Source organism: Plecotus auritus (genome assembly GCF_963455305.1).
Source record: "Plecotus auritus genome assembly, chromosome: 5".
In the NCBI taxonomy this organism is placed as follows: domain Eukaryota; kingdom Metazoa; phylum Chordata; class Mammalia; order Chiroptera; family Vespertilionidae; genus Plecotus; species Plecotus auritus.
Window position 1 is genome coordinate 50,139,067 of NC_137776.1, and position 23,218 is coordinate 50,162,284.

General features: G+C 33.3%; 1 protein-coding gene across 1 annotated transcript in view; it reads right to left on the reverse strand.

The window, feature by feature from the left end:
- The window catches only part of UBR3 (ubiquitin protein ligase E3 component n-recognin 3), a 185,655-nt gene that overhangs the window by 90,849 nt on the left and 71,588 nt on the right, over positions 1–23,218 (reverse strand). Inside the window, 12 exon segments of the mRNA XM_080667973.1 lie at positions 2,092–2,233; positions 3,324–3,420; positions 6,396–6,528; positions 8,084–8,175; positions 8,507–8,640; positions 8,738–8,790; positions 9,477–9,605; positions 11,386–11,475; positions 11,558–11,623; positions 13,730–13,816; positions 22,302–22,435; positions 22,999–23,178. Coding sequence (XP_080524099.1) covers positions 2,092–2,233; positions 3,324–3,420; positions 6,396–6,528; positions 8,084–8,175; positions 8,507–8,640; positions 8,738–8,790; positions 9,477–9,605; positions 11,386–11,475; positions 11,558–11,623; positions 13,730–13,816; positions 22,302–22,435; positions 22,999–23,178 — 1,337 coding nt within the window.

The following is a 23,218-nucleotide window of genomic DNA, read 5'->3' on the forward strand; positions in this document are numbered from 1 at the left end:
ACTCTTCTACTGATGACAAAGATATCAGAGCACCAGTAGAAGTGGGTTGAAGGCTGGGAGGCAATAGAGGTCATCTTTTAATCTGCTACTTTATAGAGAGGAAACCAAAGCACAGCCACACATTCAGTTAGGGTAAGCAAAACTAGAATGCAGATTTCAGACTCCCAAAGATTGTCTACCATTACTACACTGCCTCCTCTTGATAAATAAAATATTACTAAATTCAAATAAATTTTGGCTTGAAATCCTGTGACATTCTATCTTACAGCTTCAATTTCATAGCTAAGAAAAAAATCATTTTATTAGATACTGCAAAAAAATTAAACTTGACTTTTCTGAGGAATTTTATTAACATATTCTATATTAATGTTTGTTAACAAACATGGCAGGAGAAAAAATGTTTTACTGACATTGGTTTTTAGAAAGTTGGCTTGCCAATGCAATGTCAATTAGAAAATTTTTTTCAATGATCATTAAATTAAGAAAAGCTATTATAAAGTTCAGACTTTAAAAAATTTGTTCCTAATAACTTATAACAACTAAAACACTGCCTTTCTATTTTTGATAAAATACTATTTTTACAGTAAGCAAATAAAAGGTTGAAAAATATAACTTGAGACAACATAAATCATTTACAGTAAGACTTTAATTTTTAAATCATAAGTTATTGACTTACTACTTATTAATTAAAACAGTGCTCACATTCACCATCTGAACTAGTTATTTAACCTCTAAAACTCAAAAATCATACCTGAAAAATAAAAATAACAACTGTAACTCATAAATTTGTTGCTAGAATTAAACAAAGTAATGTATATAATTATATATAAAGCATTTGAAACAAAATCTAGCACTAAGTAAACATTCAAAAATGTCTTTTATTTGTAAAATAAATACAAATATCATTTTAGTAAGGAAAAAATATTTTACTTTTTTAATAAAGAAAAGAAAAATTTAAATCATTTTACTGAATAATCCTCTTGGAAATTAATAAAAATAAACCATTTAAGGTATTTTTAAACACATGTCTAAAATCTTAACAGGAATAAATTGAAAAATTGCTCAGGTAGAGTTGAAAAGAAGGGAGGGATACAAAAATCTAAAAGGATTATTCATTACTAGTACATAGCAAATATTAATAAAAAAATCTAGTATCTATTTAACTAAGTTTAATATATTTTTTCTTAACTAATTAATAAATGTGTATGTAGTCATTGGAAATTTGCATAACAAATATGCTTATTTTTCTTTTTATGCCTTTTAATTTTTAATTTTTCAAATTCTAATTAGGAAGAACAGTAGTTTTTCTTTGTATCTAATTATATGTTTATTATGTCTATAGTTACTTTGTAACTGTCTACAGTAATTTTATCTATATAACGTGAGTATAGTTCTTTGGTCTTTCATCTCTTATCCAGATTACATCATAAATATGCCTGTTTTATATGCATACATATACTCCACAATATTATGCATACAATTTTTTTAGTACACTATTAATGTTAGCCAAATAAGTAAGTCAGTTTATGTGAGAAGAGCCAAGAATAAAACAAATTCAAGGTAAGAAGAAACTAAAAATATCTTTTGAGTTTCTAAGGTCTTTAACAAAAGCAAAACCTTAATGTGACATATAGGAACCCATTTACATCCCTCCATGTCACATTCCTGATAAGAGTTAAAAAACCAAGAGAACAACCTTCAATACAGGGTGACTGGCCCCCTTGGCTGTCACCTTAGTTTTGTCATTTTAGTGGCTACTGGTGGTGGTTTGGTCCCTGTTGCTCATTCCAATCTTCCAGTAATCTCACCATATTTCACTTCTTGTTCTACAGAAGCCATCTATAAATACTCCTAATCTGAAACTGGGTAACATAAATAGTTTCCCACAAAGAATGGTATAGTTATTCCATTATTTTTAACTTAGAATTCATAAACATGTGATTACAACATACCCTCACACATCTTAAATGTATAAATACACTTTGCTTTATAAATGGTACTTTTACATAAATATTATCCTTTAGCACTTCTATTTGAAAATTATGGAAATAAATTCTAATCGGAATCTTTCTATTCAAATCACTACTGTACCTTGTAAAGCAGAGTGAATAGCACAATATGTAAAGTTTTACAGTGCAATAGTCTCATGAGACCTTTATAGCTGGGATGGAGTGGTGTCCTTTTCTTATAGGGAGGCCAAGGGTTTCCAGGGAATTTTCCATTCTGTTTTAAACTGTAAAAATAAAACAAAACTAAAATTAGATGATAGACTCAAGATTAAACTGTTGTATAAACTGTGATTTATTGTCATTAATTTTTGTCACATTTCCTATGCAGTACTTTTTTTTTTAATCCTCACCCGAGGATATTTTTCCAAATATTGTCTACCATTTTTAGAGAGAGTGGAAGAGAGAGGAAAAGACAGAGAGAAATATTGATGTGATAGAAACACATTGATTGGTTGCCTCCTGCCCGACCTAAGCAGGGCCCAGGCCGAGGAGGAGTCTGCAACAGAGGTACGTGCCCTTGACCAGAAGCAAGTCTAGGACCCTTTGGTCAGCAGGCTGACACTTTCCACTGAGCCAAACAGGCTAGGGCTATGCAATACTATTTTTAATCAAATTGCTTAAAATTTTTAAATAGTTTCAGTTATACCTAATACATTTATACTTTGATAGTTATCTGGACACATATTTTTTTCAAAATTAAATCAATTTAAACTTGTTTTTTAAATGTTTACCTTAAGCTTTAGAAAAGCAAAAATAAAATATGATGTTCAAAAATATAATATTAATTATTGAGGTTTAAAAATAAGTGGAATTAATACATTTAAAATAATCTACAACATACAAAATTGAATGCATTAAAAGATATCCTTCAAAACTTTATTTTCTGCAATCATCAACATTTTAAACTACTTTAAATACTTACAAGTAAAATTCATTTTATTTTGGCTATTTTCCCAGTTAATAGCAATATTACCACACTTTTTGATACCCATCATCTCTGATGTCAGACAATTTTATTCTCTTAACTTGTGCCTCCTCTAGTGGTTTAAAAGTAGAACAACACAAAACAATCTTTGAATTCCACTCGTTTTATGTTTTATAAAATTTATTTTTATCATATTAAAATCAGATTTTGGATCAAGATCTTGAAAACATAAATCTCAGCCATATTATTTTTTTAATCTTAAAATATTTTCTCCTTTAAGGACTGAGAGCATACTTTAATGAGAGCATATCACATTTGTGTTATAATTGAAATGTTTCTATATAAATACAAAATGTCCATTATTATACTAATCAATATAACGAACTTACAATGCTGTATATCTGTCCATTGCAGACTGCACATCTCTACGGTAAACTGTTCGAAGAATGACCATGACGGGGTCAAACTCCTGATCCCAGACTTCAGCTATTATTCAAAAGAAAGTAGAAACAAAACACTGACTTCATAGGAAAAAGCCAATCTCTAATGATTAATGACATTTAAGTATATTTTAAATGTAAAAGATGGGAGACTTTAATTCGATATATTTGCTTTAATAAGCTTGATGTCATGAATAATTTCATCATTATGAAAGTTCTCAAGTTCACCAGAACTAGTGAGCAAAAATTTTTATATGATAATACCTCACCATAAAAATTTAGTTCACTGGATATTTTTTGTAAATTGTCAACTAGAAAGTGAGAAATACAATGTATTAACACTTTTCCAAAGTTGTCATGGTACTGGCATAATGAAATTGATCTCCTTACCTTCTCCATAATTAGGAACCACTATCCTATGTATGATGGTACACAAGATGATTTTAAGTATTAACTGTACAAACCTTTTTAATAATTCTACTAACATGTATTAGAAAAATGTACATTGTAAATAAAACCTGTGACCTCACTAATAATCATGCATAGGATGAGGCAAAGTTTTAAAAAGGTGAATCCATTTAAGAAAATACAGTATACTACGTATATAATAATGGAAATGATATTTAGATGTGGCAAAATCTATACCATGGAATAATAATTCTAGAAACTGCTACCTCTTTCCTAAATTAAGCTTTTTCCCCTCTCAGTCTCTGTAGCAGAATTCTCAACATTTAAAAACATAGTAAGAAGCTTAAGATTCTTCCTACATATCTACTATAATTTCAACTTTCTGGCATAAGAAACTTTTAACAGTTGTTCTTATTTTCTTTTTCTTTTTTTCTTTATTAAGGTATTATATATGTGTCCTTATTCCCCCATTGTCCCCACACACACACACCATCCCCCTGGTGTCTGTCCATTGGTTAGGCTTATATGCATGCATACAAGTTCTTTGGCTGATCGCTCCCTCTTCCCCCCTCCCTCCCCTACCTTCCCTCTGAGGTTTGACGGTCTGTCTGATCGATGCTTCTCTGTCTCTGGATCTGTTTTTGTTCATCAGTTTATGTTATTCATTATATTCCACAAATTAGTGGGGTCATGTGATATTTATCTTTCTCTGACTGGCTTATTTCGCTTAACATAATGCTCTCCAGGTCCATCCATGCTGTTGCAAATGGTAAGAATTCCTTCTTTTTTACAGCAGCATAGTATTCCATTGTGTAGATGTACCAAAGTTTTCTAATCCATTCATCTGCTGATGGGCACTTAGGCTGTTTCCAAATCTTAGCTATGGTAAATTGTGCTGCTATGAACATAGGGGTACATATATCCTTTCTGATTGGTGTTTCTGTTTTCTTGGGATATATTCCTAGAAGTGGTATTACTGGGTCAAATGGGATACACTATTCGTCTTAAATTATAAGTATGATCTAAGATCCTTAAGATAGTCCTTCACAAAGACTTTCGCTACTGTTTCTATTATCATTTATTGTCCTTCACTTTTAACTCTATTAATTTGTAAAATTAAAATGCCAATGCTTTTATTAGAATTATGAAACCATAGCAATGGAAGAAAACTTCAGTGCTTAACGAGTCCAGAAGGCTTCAAACGGTATTCCATTGGAGCTGAATTTCCAGAGGTTTAACAGGGGCCACTTTGGAGCAAGGAGGTGCCAAAACAGACAAGAGGCTGTATGTCCACTACTCACACACACTTTTACAAGAGTCGGGCTGCTTTTAGCAGGTTTCTATAGCAGATTTACTTAAGGCTTAGTTCCCGAAATTATAAAAAGGTTTATTTAATCACTTTTGAAAACCTTAAAAACCATTCATTTTGCAAATAAGTCAAATCCAAAGATACATTAATTTTCTCAACATCACACAACTAGCCAATACAATTCAGTACTGTGTTTGAATATAACACCCAATTTCTTGACTCTAATCTTCAAATACCCAGTGCTCCATCTCAGTGTCTAAAACTTTATTGTGTATGACAATCATCTTGTAGAGCTTGTTAAAAAAGCATACTCTCAGAATCCATCCCTAGCGATCTTAATGAGAGCAGATTTGGTTTTCAATAAGGACCACAAGTGAGTCTGACAGGGGTAATCCTCACCGCACACTTTAATAAGCACTGCACTAAACAAGAACACCACTCCCCTTGGAAGCTCACCTAAATTTTAGATAGAAAATGCTCTCTGCAACAAAGAAAAACTTTTCCTTTAATGGAATATATCCCAACCAGAAACTTGGGATTGTTCTTTGTAAACTCCCTGAAAAATCCCACACAATAAGGCTTATTCTGCTGTTTTGCCGAACACAGTACATGCTATTCACAACTTCAAAGTGGTAATCAGTTTTTCATTTAGAAAACGAGTATTGAGGGGGTCATGAAGCATGTAACCATTACTTCTTTCAAAATTTTACCTTATATTAGTGAAAATGTAAAAGTGAAAAAGAAAAGACTGTGAATCAAGACTTCACCTACTTCTGGCTCTTATCAAACATGTTATCTATAAATCCTGGGGGAAATCTTAGAAAATCAACCATTTAAGGAAAGGATTCTATGTTTTCAAAATGTAAGAAAATGTTTCAGTATTCTATATAGATTTTAATTTTACCTGCTTCAAATTAAAATGTGGGTGGTGAGAACTATTTCCAAATCAAATTTTGAGAGCAAATACATTCAAAATGTTTTAGGTATATATTTTGTTTTATAATTTGTGGTTTATTTACAGTTCGTTCACTTATAAAAATGAACTAGATACAGTTCATATATAAAGTTCCTTTTATAATTCAGAGTCATCTAAAAAACTTTATTATAATATAAAAACCATAGATTTGTAAATAAATAATAGCAATATCACTGTATACCATAAAGGACAGACATACATCTATTAAGAAGTTGAAGAAAAAACCCAAAAGCACAATAAATAAAAGGCAAAACATTTTTTTTCAGTATACACAACTTACCTTCAGGAAAACTGATATTTAAAAGAATATTTATGTACATAAACGTACCTTTAGGAGTATACATGCCTTGTTGCATAGAACCTCCAGGTTCAAAAACAGGAGCCTTAAAATCAGCTACAGCTGATAAAACTGATTCAAAGCTATAACTGCCTGGAATAATGCCACTTTTGGGATTTGGATTTTCTGGAATATGATGTATGTGTCAAGAAAAAAAAATTCATGACTAAAAGCCAGCTTTAAAATCTTACCAAGGTACCCTGGTTTCTAACTGTTTTTGTTAAAAAGGCAGAATTGTCTGTAATATATGAAGTTGGCCACAAGAGGGCTATATAATTCAATAACTATTTATAATTGTGAATTTTAAAAATATTTTTAATCTGGAAGACTAATAAAGTATATGCTGAAGTAGTTCCCAAGTATATTTCCCCAAAACAAATTAATCAAATTTCAGAAGAGGAAAAATAAAACTCTAAAAAAATTAATTTGTATTTTTATCATTTTGCAAATGTGTGCTTTCCCTTAGAAAATCAAAGAGAGCAGACTAAAAATTAACCAAGATTTTTATGAGTAAAGGTTGTTTTTCCAAAAATGTCATCCTCAAAGTAAAAAGAAAAAGATGCTAAGCAAATTTTTTAAAAGAAGAAAACCAGAAAACCACAGACTCTTTCCCACTGGTTTCACATTAAAGTATACAATTCTTTTAAATTCAAAATTTCTAAAATGCTTTTGCTCTGTTACAGCACTGATACACAGTATATAACTGTTAAAAAAATTTCTAAAACATCAAATGGATGCTGCTTATGAAAATCTTCAAGGTTATCAAACAGGAATTCCAATAGGAGTCATTTCACAAAACTGTAGCAAATTACTCTAAACATATTCACAATATATAAAGTAATTTAGTCAAACATTTACAAGAAAAATATTTATAACAAAATAACATAATGATCTTGGTCTAAGATTTTGTAACAGTAACAAAAATAACATACCCATGTATGCTCAGTCCTATACAAGGAACCATAAGTTTTCAAAGTTGTAGACAATAGTCCTTGCCCTTAAAAACCTCTTGGTTTAATAGTAAACTCGAAGAAAAAGTCCTTAGAATGTTTAAAACCCTAGTAATAATAAGTATAAGGTAAACCTCTAAATTTTAACCAGAATTCCAGCCAGGCTATACGATAAAGTACTCGCTGCCTTTTATAAGGTGTCCAGCTTTCTTTCACAAATGCTGTCCTAGAAGGTCATACATTTCCTCGGGTGCCCAGAGTCATCAGTCCTGAGGTCTAACGGAGGCCTAACAAGAGCTCACTGAGAGCCCTAGTCGGTTTGGCTCAGTGGCTAGAGCGTCAGCCTGCAGATTGAAGGGTCCCAGGTTCAATTCTGGTCAAGGGCATATGCCGGGGTTGCAGGCTCGATCCCCAGTAAGGGGTGTGCAGGAGGCGACTGATCAATGATTCTCTCTCATGATTAATGTTTCTATCGCTCTTTCCCTTTCCCTTTCTCTCTCATATCAATAAAAAATATATTTTTAAAAAAAGAGCTGAGAGGTGACAATTAGAGGCAAACACATCTGTCACTAGCCCTGAACACACAATTGAACAAACATTTGGAGTTACTTTTTCCATACTATTTTCAAATTCAAAAAAAATTTTAGTCAAAAAAGTGATATATCTTTAATCCATAAAAATTACTTATTATTTAGATCCTGCAACTATTAGTAAATTAAACTTTTAAAAGGATATGAGGTCCAGCAATGAACTATGTGTCCTGTCATTCATACACAGCTGGGCTACCATCTCTGCCCTAAGAATCTCATCATCAGACATTCCTAAAATAATTAAAAACAGAATTAATAAATCTGAATTAACAAATTATAAAGAAACAACTTACCACACATTTTATTAAGCTGTTTTACCAAAAATAAGATGCTTTAAAAATTAAAGAGCAAAGAATGCAATGCCCCAAATATAACTGCATTTTAACTACCTGCTGTTTGCAGTTCCCTTAAATTAAGGGTTTTAACATATTAAGTTTGAAACACTGTTTAAATATGTCCACATCCCTTCCTTTTTTTTCCACAAGCCAATTATTAACACTGGGAGGGAGAGGAAAGGGAAGAGAATATTTAATACCCAAGTATTAGTATCACTGGTTTTTACCTAAATGTAAACGAAGACTCAAAAGAATCACAAGAAATGTAAGAGCGCCTTCTAACATCGACCTCTCATGCTCTGCATCAAGTACTGTGTTTTGATGTTGCGACGCCATTGTCAACAAATCCACTACTTTAAATCTATGAGAAATATTTGAGACAAATTTTTTAATGTTAAAACAAAATTAACTTAAATTCCAAATACTTCCTAATACCTGTCTTATAAAAGTATGCTTACCTTTCAAAGACAGATGAAATAAAATAATCTGGGTCAAGTCTAGAAGCACAAACCTTTAAAAGACAAAAACAAAAAAACAAAAAACAACCATCTATTTTATTTCTCCATATTCAATTTTACTTCTTATATCAATCATGTTGGGTGTGTTTTTTTTAATTTTTTGCATCTATGATGTTTTGAAATCTTGGGGAGGCCTTACAGATCCAGCAAGAAACTACCCAGGTACTCTCAAGGAGAGCTAAATCCTAAAGATAGTAAATAACTCACTTGGGAGCCAGTCTCTTATATGCAAATCAGTCACTCCCTTTATCTAACTCACATACAACAAGCCAATGTGCCCCCTACAGTAAATCAATCCAGGACCAAGTACCAGATAGCCGGGGACAGTCCCTATGCCGCAAAAACCCACCAAAATTATTCAAACTAGCCAATTCTAAAGTGTTTCCCCTGCCCTGACTTGCCTTTCCTATGAAAACACCAATAAAAAAGAGAGAGAGAGTTCTACTCTTAAATTTCCCCCTCCACCTGCTTCCACCTCCTGCACAAATCTAATGCTTCCTCTGTGGTCCTGCATATGTGGCATGGCCCCTTCTCTTGGGAAGTTAAACAACAAATTCTTCTTTCAATAGCAATGACCTCTCCGTGTTGTCACTTAGTCATATGAATAAATTAGAATCCTGTGGGTACAAATGAGACATTTCTAATCTAAAGTACAACATCTATTATCAAGTTGGCTTACCTGTAATAGGTAAATGTCAGGATCAATCATGGAATTACAGAAATGAGATTGAACATAGGTCATGGCTTGTCCTTTGATTTGCAGGCCATTTCTTACCCACATATTGCTGTGGATTTCAGCAAGACTTGCCTAGTAAAATAAAAATTATGTAAATTGGACAAAGAAGTCATCTAAATTCAATCTTTATAAAATATGTTATATTGAAAAATCACTTAAAAATATTTTATAACTTAAACTAGAGGCCTAATGCACGAAGATTCGTGCAAGAATGGGCCTTCCTTCCCCTGGCTGCCGGCACCGCCTTCACTATGGCCCGGAGCCGCCTTTCCGCCTTCCCACACTGCCCAGAGGCCCGGAGCTGCTGGGGTGGTGCGAAATGCCTGTGTTGTCGCAAGCATCCCCCCCCGCCCCCCCCCCCCCGCCACCTGTGTATGCAAATTAACCCACCATCTTTGTTGGGTTAATCTGCATATCCACTCCTGATTGGCTGGTGGGTTTCACGAAGGTATGGTCAATTTGCATCTTTCTCTTTTATTAGTGTAGATCACAGTATGAGCCTGACATTCTGTCACAGGGGTCCTCAAACTACGGCCCGCGGGCCACATGCGGCCCACCAAGGACATTTATCCGGCCCGCCGGGTGCTGCTGCCTGTCCTGCTTAGCAGCCGACTTGTCCCGGGCCCGCAGTGCGCATAGAAATTTGTTCATAGTTTTTTTTTTAAACTATAGTCCGGCCCTCCAACAGTCTGAGGGACAGTGAACTGGCCCCCTGTTTAAAAAGTTTGAGGACCCCTGGTTTAAGACATTCAATTCAAATATATACTTTAAATTTTTTAAATGCTTTATGTGGTCCCTTTTGTTGGAATTGTATATGTGAGTTCATTTTATAAAAGTTAGTGATGACTTCTGGATATATTTATAGTAATATTCACTGAAATTTTCATAAGAAATCTATGAGAAATATTTGAGACTAATTTAACGTTTAATTCTTTCCTCCTCAAAAGAAAAAGCCTTATATAATGCTTAAAGAATACAGAAATGAGCATAAAACAAAGCTAAGTGTTCAAAGTCAATAAATATATCTTTAATTCATCCTAATTCAACTTGCAATCCAAACTAGCCAACTTCCAAATAACTGGCAGATAAGACAAGATCAGATTAGAACAAATTTTCTTACTATATTAATATTTAATTCTTCATGTGTTTATGTTCTGTATCAATTAAAACTTAGTATAGTCATAACTTCATCTCTTATTTGTTCCTAAACCCAAGAGTTAAAGTTTAATAATGATTAACAAATCTAAAATTACCAGAAAAGCAAACTGAAGTGCAAGTCTCTCTAATGTACATAAATTAAAGGTTGGCCCACAAAATTATAATGTTAGAACTGAAAGAAACCACAGAGCTTATATAGGCTGATTCTCCTCTCTTTTATGTCCTCTCACTTTACAAACGAGGAAACTAAGAATCAAGTAGGTAAATTACCCCAAACAACATGGATAATAAAACAGTGATGCCACCCAAGGCTATAATCCATTAGGTCTACCGACTCCCCATAACAGTGCTATAAACTTTCCCTACAAATAAATATAGTGAAAATAATTCCTAAGAAAACTATAACTAAATGTAAATCTCATAAAAGCAAAAATTCCTAAATATAACCTGGAAAAAATATGAAAAATGAGTTTAATTTTTATTAAATCTTTATTGTTGAAAGTATTACATATGTCCTCTTGTTCCCCCCATTGACTCCTTCTAGTCCACCCTTGCCTCCCGCCCCCTGCTCCAGTAAAATGTTTTTCAAACATTTTGGCTACTAAAACAATGATAACCGCATACAAATAAAATAAAGGAAGAATCATTTAACCAAAGAATTCAATCAAAATGCTTTAAGAGCCTGAATACGTACTTGAATTTGGAGTGGATGAATCATTAGTTTCATTAACATTTCCTGATCTGGTAAAACAGAATCCAAATCTAGTTCTTGACATTTCACAGCCTAAAAAATATGATTAAAAAGTTACTAAATGAATATTTATTTTCTAATATTAAAAAACAGAATTGTTTAATGACAATCTTACCTTACTCAGAAACATAGCATAGTAACGATGTAGTGGCAGATGAAAAGTGACTTGGTTGGGAGCTGGCTGGAATAAACAAAGAAAATCTACAAGTCAAAGAATGTTTTATAGAAGTTCAAAGAAGGTTTTAAAATGTTAAAACCACATTTTCACCTTGATTTATTCCTATATTTTTAATCAAGACTTAAAATTTTAGAAGTATAGCTTTAAAAAACACACAGAATAGATAAAACTATTCTATTTTAAACACCTAAATGTAAGTTCCTGAAGGCAAAAATTGTATACTACTCAATTCTGAATCTTCTGAAGTCTCTAGCACAGAACAAGAAATGGGAGAGATGTCGCTTTACAATAGGCCACTTGGGAATCTTCAAATGCATGCATACCAAATACATAATAGTAACATGAACAACAATTGCAGCTCACCAACACTGAGCACTCATCATGTGCCAGTCCCCACTTTATTCACATTACCCCATTTAATCCTCATAAAAATCCTATGGAGTAGGAACTATTAATAGTCTCATTTTATAAAAAGGGAAATTCAAGCTTAGAAAACATAAGTAACTTCCTAACAAGTAGAAGAAGTTATTCTGGACTCCACTGTTATATTCAGAGTGGTAAGAGCCTCTGACTATAGTCCTAAATTGAGTATAGGTGAAATGCTTGCCTAGGTTCCTTCACAAGCTAAGTGAGATGTTCCCATATCAGTGCTGAACACACAGCCTCCATAATTAAGCTTAGTACAACATATCTTAAGGACTTTGGGCAACCTTGTGACTATTACAGAATTTATATTTTAAATCTGTGAATCCCATGGGTCACACTATCACTATACGGCAAAAGTATACAACAGAGCCAAAACCGGTTTGGCTCAGTGGATAGAGCGTCGGCCTGCGGACTGAAAGGTCCCAGGTTCGATTCCGGTCAAGGGCACGTAACTTGGTTGTGGGCACATCTCCAGTAGGAGGTGTGCAAGAGGCAGCTGATCGATGTTTCTAACTCTCTATCCCTCTTCCTTCCTCTCTGTAAAAAATCAATAAAATATATTAAAAAAAAAAAAAGTATACAACAGCTGTCTTTTTTAAACAAATAACAAAATTAAAAATTAAAAAATATGTGTTTTTAATGCTTTTATAAATTTTAGTAAAGTTTTTCATGTTAAAAAATATTATCCAGAACATTCAGATAATAATGCCAATGTAGTATCAGTATACAACTATAAAGAGCTGCAATATGTCACATCCGTGAAAGTTTTTTTCAAAAATATGAGAATAGCATCCTCCTCATTATGTGAATAAAAGTCCATAAATTAGTCTAATAAATAAAAGTTTGCCTTTCATAAAAAGGAAGAAATTTCTGACACATGCTACAAGATGGATGAACCTTGAGGACTTTTTGCTAAGTGAAATAAGCCAGTCACAAAAAGACAAATACTATGTGATTCCATTTATATGAGTTACTTAGTCAAAATCATAGAGACAGAAAGTATAATGGTGGAGTAAGGCTAGGGTGTGGGGAAGGGGAACTTAATGGGTTAGTTTCAGTTTTAAAAACAAAAAGACAGCAGAGGTTCCATCTGTCTAAGAGTCAGAAATCACCCGGGGAATTGAAGTAATCTGAAACATGGTCTTCCTTCTACATTTGGCATATTGTGATGCCACTTTATAAGAGGAATAAAAGGGGCTTCTGATAGTAAACGTGGCTGACTAATTAGAAGCAAGCCCTGTTTAATTCATACAGAGCCTCTTCTATGTTATTTATTATTAATAACAATCACCTTTGTTCAAACCCACACAAGAATGATGACCAATTAAAAAAGTTGTAATACCCTTTCCATCAATATCCCCTATGCTATTCACATTTGCACTGTCATTTTTACCTCTTCAAATAAAACTAATTTACTACTGACAAATACTGAGATAGACACATTTAAGCACAGGAAAAAATATCATGCCCTTCTCTAGGAAATAAACAAACGTAAGTAATGCACTGTGGAACCTCCTAGATGTCAAAGAACTGGTTTCCCACTTCTTCCTTTTTAAAACTTAATATTATTCACTCTGACTTCTTTCCCTTGTCCTATGAAAAGGTACTCATTATTTTCAGTGTTAAATGTAATCTAACAGTTCTTTTCTTAAATGCTTTTACATATATCAAAAATGTACATACCTCATCTACAAAGTTAATTGCATCAAACCAGTCTTGAAGAGCTTCAAGGCAATATCTAACAACATTTCGAGTATATTCTTGGGTTTCCTAAAATAATAAGTTATACAGCATATATATATATGTGTACTTTCAACTTCAAATTATATGCAATACATAAAACTAAGTTATATGCATTGTATTTATAATGGTAAAATATTTTTTTCAAAACAAGTACATTTGTCATTTCAAGAAATCATCCTTTCACAAACAAGTACTAACAATCAATGACAATTATAAAAATTAAAGAACACAATCTGCTACCTGTTATATAATATATTCCTTTAAATTAATCAAAGCTGAAATAGATTTATATGATATAAACCAGATTCCATTTTAAGACATCCCAAAAATATTATAAATTCTCTAATCTTATTGTTTAATAGGTACAGAGTTTCTTTTGGGGAATGATAAAATGTTTTGGAAATGGATAGTGATGATGCTTGCACAACATTGTAAATGTACTTAATGTCACTGAATTAGGCACCTAAAAATGGTTAAAGATGTAAATTTTATGTTATATATATTTTACTACAATAAAAAACAACAAAAATAAAAAGGGAAGAATATATGACTACTGTAAGTAACCTATAAATATATTTGTTTGCAACAGAATTTAGAAGAAAAAAGGAAAAGTATGTGCCACTAATATTTTATGGAGAAATGGATCCAGTGAAATAGGCATCTATTAAGTTAAATGGGAAAATAAATGATGATAGCCTTTGCAAAAATAAAGTGGGCAAAGAATTTGAATAGACATTTACATGAGAAGATGCTCAACATTACCAGTCATTAGAAAAATACAAATCAAAACCACAGTAAGATACCATCCACATAAACTAGGATAGCTATAATTTTAAAATGTAAAATAAAAAGTGTTGGCAATGATAGAAACTGAAACTCTCATACACTGCTGGTGGGAATGTAAAATGCCCAAGAGAATTAAAAGCATATATATTTACACAAAAACTTGTATGCAAATGTTTATAGAAGCAATATTCATAGTAGCCACACACAAAAAGGAATCAATTCAAGAATGGACAAGTAAAATCTATGTGATGGAATACTATTCAGCCATAAAAAGAAATGAAGTACTGATTAATACATGCTGTAACACCGCTGAACCATGAAAACATTACTAAGTGAAAGAAGCCAGACACAAAAGGCCAAATAATTGTATGATTCCATTTATAGGAAATGTCCAGATAGACAAATTCAAGCAGAAGGGAGATCAGTGGTTTCCAGGAGATGAGAAGAGGTTGGAATTAGGAGGTATGAAGCAGGAAGGGGAAGGTGATAAAAATGTTCTGAAATTAGTGGCAATGTTCTGAAATTGCACAACTTTGTGAATATACTATAAACTACTTAACTGTACACTTTAAAAAGGTTAAAATGATTATTTTTATGTTATGTGAATTTTAAATATATTATATATGTAAATATCTTTTTACATATGTAAATTATTCTGGGCCTCTAAAGAAAGCTAAGTCTCACATTCATTGTTGACTTCTCCTTCATCCTGCTCAGTCTCCATGTCCTGTTAATTCTTCCTTGATATTATTATGTCTTAAATTCACTCCTATTTCCACCTATTTCTGCTACCATCCAAACCAAATATCACTTATCTAGTTTCCTTGCCAATAGTCACTCTGTTCTAATCTATTCCATTTATAAAGATTTATCTTTATAAACATATTATTTTAAAGCACATTCTGTTCCCCATCTCTTACAGGAAAAAAATCTAATGGCACTTATAAATTATAATAAATAATCTGTCATAACCAAACTAACTGGTAGATAATTCATGACTAAAGAAATTTTAAAAACCAAATGTGCTCCTACTTTATCAAGGGTTTGGACAAAGGAGTACCATTATTCCTTCTCAACACTAATGTAAACTGACACAATCCCTTTGGAGAATAATTTAAAAAGTGGATATCAAGACTCTTTTAAAAAGTGGCCAGTTTATTCCATTCCTAAATACAGCATATTTAATAATCTGTTCAGATCATCTCTCTCCCATCTCCCCACCACTAACACACCAACTCAAAAAAAATTTAGTTTGCATGCTAACTAGTTGTTAGTTTATTATCTTTGGCAATTTACTTAAATTGTATGAGTCTCTGTTTCTTCATATGTAAAAATGGGAATACTACTTTAGTATTACTTCCTAATACTGTTATGAAGAGCAAATGAAATAATGTATGTAAAATGCTCTGTGTCAAAAAATAAAAAATTTAAAAAATAAATAAAATGCTCTGTGTCATAGTCTAGCACTACTTCTGACAAGCAGTTAAGTGTCCCAGAGACAAGGCCAGACACTTCTGTCAAGTATGCAGTAACCCAAAGTTGCCACTAGGTGGAGATGTTATAGCTTGTTTGTTCTGTTCAAAAAGCAAAAATTAATAATATTCTAGAAATGAGCCATCCTTTATCCATCCTATCATTATTAAACAATCTAGTACTATTGTTTTAACTAGCTCTTACCATTTTCAACAACCAAACAGAATTCAGGGCAATCATACAAAGTAAGCTATCAGGTGACGTTCCCATTTTGATTGCTAATCTTTTAGTTTTCCATTTTCTAATTAGAGAAAACAAACACAAAGAAATAGCTTTTTTTCCCCCTTAAATAATATTCTTTCTTCTAGTTTACATTTCTAAAACCTGACAACACTGCTGCTAAAGACATTCTTGCTTAAAAGACAATTATAATAAAGTGGTAAAGAGCACTGGTTGTGAAATCAAATGGATTTGTTTTCAAACTCAGCTTTCACTTGTAGTTTTGTGAACTTGGACAAGTTATTTAACCTATGAAAGAAAGGGATGAGACTATTTACTTCATAAGAGATGGTATGCGGATTAAATAAGAATATAACCTAAAGAATACAGTGTAAAGAACCATGTCTGGCAAACTGTAAGTGCTCCAGAGAGCATCTTATCTAGGACCAAGACACTACTGTCTCAGATACTACCAGGATAATATGAGCTTGCTTTCTCTCTGTTCTCTCACTTCATAGATTAAGGGAACCTTAACACATTGCAATCCTGGCCTTCAAAGCTAAAAAAAAAAATCAAAATAAACTACTGCCCGGTAGGCGTGGCTCAGTGGTTGAGCGTAACCTATAAACCAGGAAGTTACGGTTCAATTCCCAGTCAGGGCACATGCCCGGGTTGCAGGATCAATCCCCAGTGTGGGGCATGCAGGAGGCAGCCGATTAATAATTCTCTCTCATCATTGATGTATCTATCTCTCTCTCCCTCTCCCTTCCTCTCTGAAGTAAATAATTTAAAATATATAAATAAACTACTGCCTGGAAACAATGATTTCTCATTATTACATAACCTCAGCTTCATAACCCAAAGTGATCCTCAAAACTGTTGGCTCTCCAAAGGTTTTTTTTGACCAAGAAATAGAATATGAATTTGATAAACAGGGACACAGCACTTGGCTCTACAGGGTTAGATTACCTGTGGATGATTCCACTGGAAAACAACTGGTGGCTGAGGCCGTACACGCGGGAAAGAAAAAAGAAGCAATGATCCAGTGCTCACTGGAAGCCTGTCCAATCCTCAATACTTTGGGATTTCTGAGGCAGGAGATAGTGTTTCACAAAAGGAAAGTGAAGAACTGAGAAGATGCAGACTTTTATGACAATAATGATGACACATTTCTTGACTGGACTGGCCTGGTTGAGAAGAAGCTTCTGGATCAAATGAAGAAGGCTGGAAAGATTTGATGAGAAGCCAGAGACCTCTGAATCATTGGTTGCAAAGTTAAATGATGCTGAAAAAGAACTCTGAAATTTCTGAGAGACTGAAAGCCTCAAGCAAAGCTCTATCAGAGTCACTATCTCAGGACTCTTTAGATGAGTTCATGTCTTAAATGAACAGGGAATGCACTGGATGATGTGTCCTGGAAGAAACTTCACCTGAGAACTTTTGAAATGAGGAAAGAACAACAGAGGCTTAAAGGGCTGACAAAAACTGTAAAGCCAGCAGAGATTCTGGAACTAAAAAGGACTGAAAGTCAGAATATAGATGCTGAAAAATAAGCTAAAAAGTTTACATCTTCCTTTCTTTGGTGTCATGAAAGAAGGACGCAAGTTCAAATTAAAAACTGAAACAGTAGGAAAGATACTCCCCCACCCCAGCATCCTGAACTCCCTCCAATTCTAATGAAATGAAGGCTGAGCCTAAAGTAGAAGAGGAGGGGAAAGAGGAGAAAGAAAAGGAGAATCAGAAAGAAAGAAAAACTGTCATTATTCACAGATGATATGATATTGTACATATATAACCCTAAAGATTCCACCAAAAAACTGCTAGATTTAATAAATGAATTTGGCAATATAGCAGGATACAAAATTAACATCCAGAAATCAATATTTTTATCCAATAATGGACTCACGGAAGGAGAAATTTTTTAAAAATCCCATTTACCATTCCAACAAAAAATTAAGATTAACTTAACCAAGGAGGTAAAATACCTGTATTCAGAAAACTATAGGACATTGAAAAGAGAGGAAGATAAAAACAAGTGGAAGAATATACCTGTTCATGGATTGATAGAATTAACATCATTAAAAAGTTCATACTACTCAAAGCATTCTATAGATTCAATGCAATCCCTATTAAAATATCAATGGCATATTTCACAGATCTAGAATACTCCAAAAATTTATATGGAACCAAAAAAGACTACAAATAGCCACAACAAACTTAGCTATTGTAATCAAAACAGCCTGGTACTGGCACAAGAACAGATCAATGGATCAGAACAGAGAACCCAGAAATCGACTCAAACAATTATTCTCAATTAATATTTGACAATGGAGGCAAAGGCATACAATGGAGTAAAGAAAGTCTCTTCAATAAATGGTGTTGAGAAAATCGGATAGGTACATGCAAAAATAAATAAACTAGACCACTGACTTATACTGTATACAAGAATAAACACAAAATGAATAAAAGAATTATACATAAGTTGTGAAACCATAAAATTCCTAGAAGAAACCATAGGCAGCAAAATCTCAGACATCTCCCATAACAATATGTTTACAGACACATTTCCTAGGGCAAGGGAAACAAAGGAGAAAATAACCAAATGGAACTACATCAAAATATAAAGCTTATCCACAGCAAAAGAAACCATCAACAAAATGAAAAGGGAGCCCACTGTATGGGAAAATATATTTGCCAATGATATATCTGATAAGGGATTAATTTCCAAAATATGTAAGGAACTCATACAACTTGACAAAAGGAAGAGAAACAATCTAATTAAAAATTTGGCAAAGCACCTCGCCTAAGTGGACAAGAGATATGAAAAAAAATGCTTAGGACTACTAATCATCAGAAAGATACAAATTAAAACAACTATGAGATATCACCTCACAGCTGTCAGAATGGCTACCATCAACAAATCAACAAGTGACAAGTGCTGGCGAGGACATGGAGAAAAGGGAACCCTAGTGTACTGCTGGTGGGAACGCAGACTGGTGCAGCCACTGTGGAGTTTCCTCAAAAAATTAAATATGGAACTGCTATTTGACCAGTGATTCCACTTCTAGTAGAATATCCTACTCAGAAAGAATATATGCACCCCTATGTTCACAGCAGCCCAATTTACAATAGCTAAGATCTGGAAGCTGTCCAAATGCCCACTAGTAGATGAGTGAATAAAAAAATTGTGGTATATCTACACAATGGAATACTACACAGCTGAAAAAAGGGATTTGTTACACTTTGAGAGTATTATGCTATGCAAAATAAGTCAAATAAAGTATCACATGGTTTCACTCATATGTGAAATCTAATAAACAAAATAAATGGATGAACAAAATAGATCCAGAGACACTGACGCATGGAACAGACTGATAAATCTCAGAGGAAAGGCAGGGGTGGGTTGGTGGGCAGGTGGGAAGAGATTAACCAAAGAACGTATAGTGCATATATGCATAACACATGGACACAGACAATAGTGTGGTGATGGCCTTGGGGGGTGGGTCCTGGGTGGAGGGGTCAATAGAGAAAAAGGAGGGACATCTGTAATACTTTCAATAATGAAGATAAAATTTTTTGAAAAAGGAAGGATCGTGGAGGAAAAAAATAACTGGAGGCTAGAAGCAGTAAGCTACATCGGGATAGAGGGTCAGAAGAAGCAGTGCAGAAAACAAGTCCTCCCACAGATCTCACATGTTCTAAAGAAACAAAACAGCATGGAAACATGTTTCTACTCAGCCAAGTGGAATAGAATAAAGATTATCAAGAGATTGGTGAAACAGCTGCATCACGTGAGGAGCCCTCAACATCAAAGAATGAATATGAGGAAAGCAGAGATGAATTGAAGAAAAAAAAAGCTCCCAGTCCAGGTAAACTTCTACCAACACTTTCCTCCAAATTCACAGACTGCTATGTGTGGGTCCCACCTCAAGGTCAAAGTGGAGATGACGGAACCCATCTTAATAACAAGTATTGCTACTGATTACTTCAGAATCCTAAAGGAAAACCTTGTGGACCATGTGACATGGGACATTTAAAATAACATATCAAGCTGAATGTCCAGAGAAGGTGTTCAGAAGATCATTTATAAAATTTGGTGACTGTCCTTTTCTTTCATACTGAATTTGGCTTCTTGAATTTATCTACCCATCTAATTATCTTGAATTTGGTATTTATGTTTAAAAGTGTTTGTGGCCGAAACCGGTTTGGCTCAGTGGATAGAGCGTCGGCCTGCGGACTGAAGGGTCCCGGGTTCGATTCCGGTCAAGGGCATATACCTTGGTTGCGGGCACATCCCCAGTGGGAGGTGTGCAGGAGGCAACTGATCGATGTTTCTCTCTCATCGATGTTTCTAGCTCTCTATCCTTCTCCCTTCCTCTCTGTAAAATATCAATAAAATATATTTTTTAAAAATAAAAAATAAATAAATAAATAAAAGTGTTTGTGTATGTATGTAAAAAGGAACCATACATTTAAAGAATTAGTAAAGTACAAGACAGGACTGTTAAATTTTTTAAAAAGAACATTGCATGCTGGGGAATGGTAATCCAATGAAGGCAAGTAGGTAGGAAGATGAATTAAGAGAAACAAGTTGAGGGCAAATTGTGTAGAATCTTAAATGCCTCTATAGAAAACTCAAACATTATCCTGGAGACAGATGAGAAGTTGAGTAATTTTTAAGCAGAGAAGAGATATCCACAGAACTTAGAAAAGTAACTTAAGTATTGGGATGGATTACAAAAGGAAGAATCAGAGGCAGAAAAAACAAGTTAAGAAATTGCCTTAACAACCCAGATTTTTTAAATGTACAGAAATGAATTAAGACTGAGGAAAGAAGTGGGAGGGAGATATTTCTGGAATGGAAAAGAGAATTCATGGCATCTTATACAGGTTAAACAAGGCTGGTACAGCAATGGGAGAAGGTTTATATATTAGCTATTGCATCATTTAAGATACCATTAAGTAACATAAAGGACGCAGTATGAACAGATGATTTTAGAAGTTAGTTAGGGACCTGAGAAAACATGTAAGGAGATCTATCTACATGAGTAGCCAGAGCTGTTGGAAATTTGAACCTAGCAGGACAGCAATCAAGTTGTGAGTCATCTGCATTTAGAAAATAGCTGAAGTCATGAGAGAAAATATAAATCTGCTTAAAGAAACACATACACCTAAAGAGTATATGGAAGAGAGCCTCATAATAACCTTGTGAAGAAGTTCAGGCTTTGCTGTCCTTCGTTTTGCTTTTTTTAAAAATAAGGATAAAGACTGAAACTGTGAAGTTCAAATAGTTTAAAGTGAGCAGGCCAAATCACCTATGTAGAAAGAGGCAGAGCCCAACTGGAATCCCGAGTTTCAAAATATTTCCGCTATAAAATCTTGTCCAGCATGCTTATTGGTACAGGCTAACAGGCTGGACTTACTGGTATCCATATAGCAAAATCTTAGTCAAGTTCTTAGTTTAAGGATCAGGGAATTCCATTTTTCTGGATTATCCAAGGATTCTGCAGTCCCATCAAACCAATAGTTCAAAATACAAAAGTAAAATATGTATTTGTATAGAAAGACATAAATACACACAATTACAAATAAGCTTTTTCTTATCCAATTAAAAGAATTTATGTTGCTGCTATGTTACCCTTAGATTTTGTTTAGAAACAACTGTAATTTGTATAAAATGTATGCTGATTTTGTGCTTGGAATCTTAAAAGTGTAAACTTTACTGATAACTATCCTCATCCCTTGAAAGACAAGACGAATCAGGCAACTAACTGATAATGGGTAAAATGAAACAATAAAGATGAGTGTAGAGATTTATATTCACAACAAGGGAAGGCTGGAAAGATCTGGTAATATAAATGAAGTCCAGCCTGCCTAAGAAAAATAGTTACTGTCTCAAGTCAGCTTTCATAGAGGTGAGTTCAGAACTAAACATTGCAACCTTATTATACACGTATACAAATAAATGTTTTCACATCTTTTTTCTTAATTAATTATTGTAAAGGTATTGAGAAATTAACAAAAATTAACATACCCTCACTTTACAATGTGATAAAAGCCCCCACATTGGCTGTGCACAGGCCTCAAGTTCAGCAGCAAAGGCAGCATAGTAGGTCTGAGACTCAAATTCCACATGCTCATTTAGTTCTCGCTTGTTTAAGTTCATACCTTACAAAAATTAAAACAGATATAAACCCTTTAATGAAAATAAGATTTCCTATTAAAAATCAAATAAAATACTTCCTAGTACCAAACATATTCTAATATACACACAAATAGCAATATGTATAGAAATAAGTAAATTATTAAAAATACAACAATCTAGTCCTTTTGGAATTCTTTACAAACTAGATTTTCTTATAAATACTTTGCAAATTATCTCTTATATAACATAATTGAATGTATTAAATTAAAAAGTCAAAATTATTTTAATTGATGATAGTTGAAATTTTTATGAAAGCATTATGAATCTTAGAAAATAGAAACTTCCAGAATAATGGCTTAAAATACTAAAAAATTGCATTCTTATTCTCCTGTTTCCTTTTTCATATTTTGACATTTTTTAACTCTGATGTATCTTCATGAATACTTTATTAAAGTATTTACAAATATCAATTAATTAAAATGAGACACTTCACATGTAACCCAAATAATCTTTTAATTAGTAGTTGACAGCTCCACATTAGGCATTTGATAAACTAAAGAAATTAACAAAAAAATAAAATTCATACCTTGAAAGAAAGATACAAAGTTCATCCATGTAACTAACAGACCATGGTCCTCCAAAAATTTCTTAGCCACACTTTGATGAGAAAGAATATTAATAAAATCACTGACAAGAGGCCAATAAGTGTTATTCTTCAGTAACGCTTCTCCACAGTTCACTACCACATGTAAACTATTTTCTTCATCTAAAACAAACACACACAGCCCAAAAATAAGTTTAAAAAA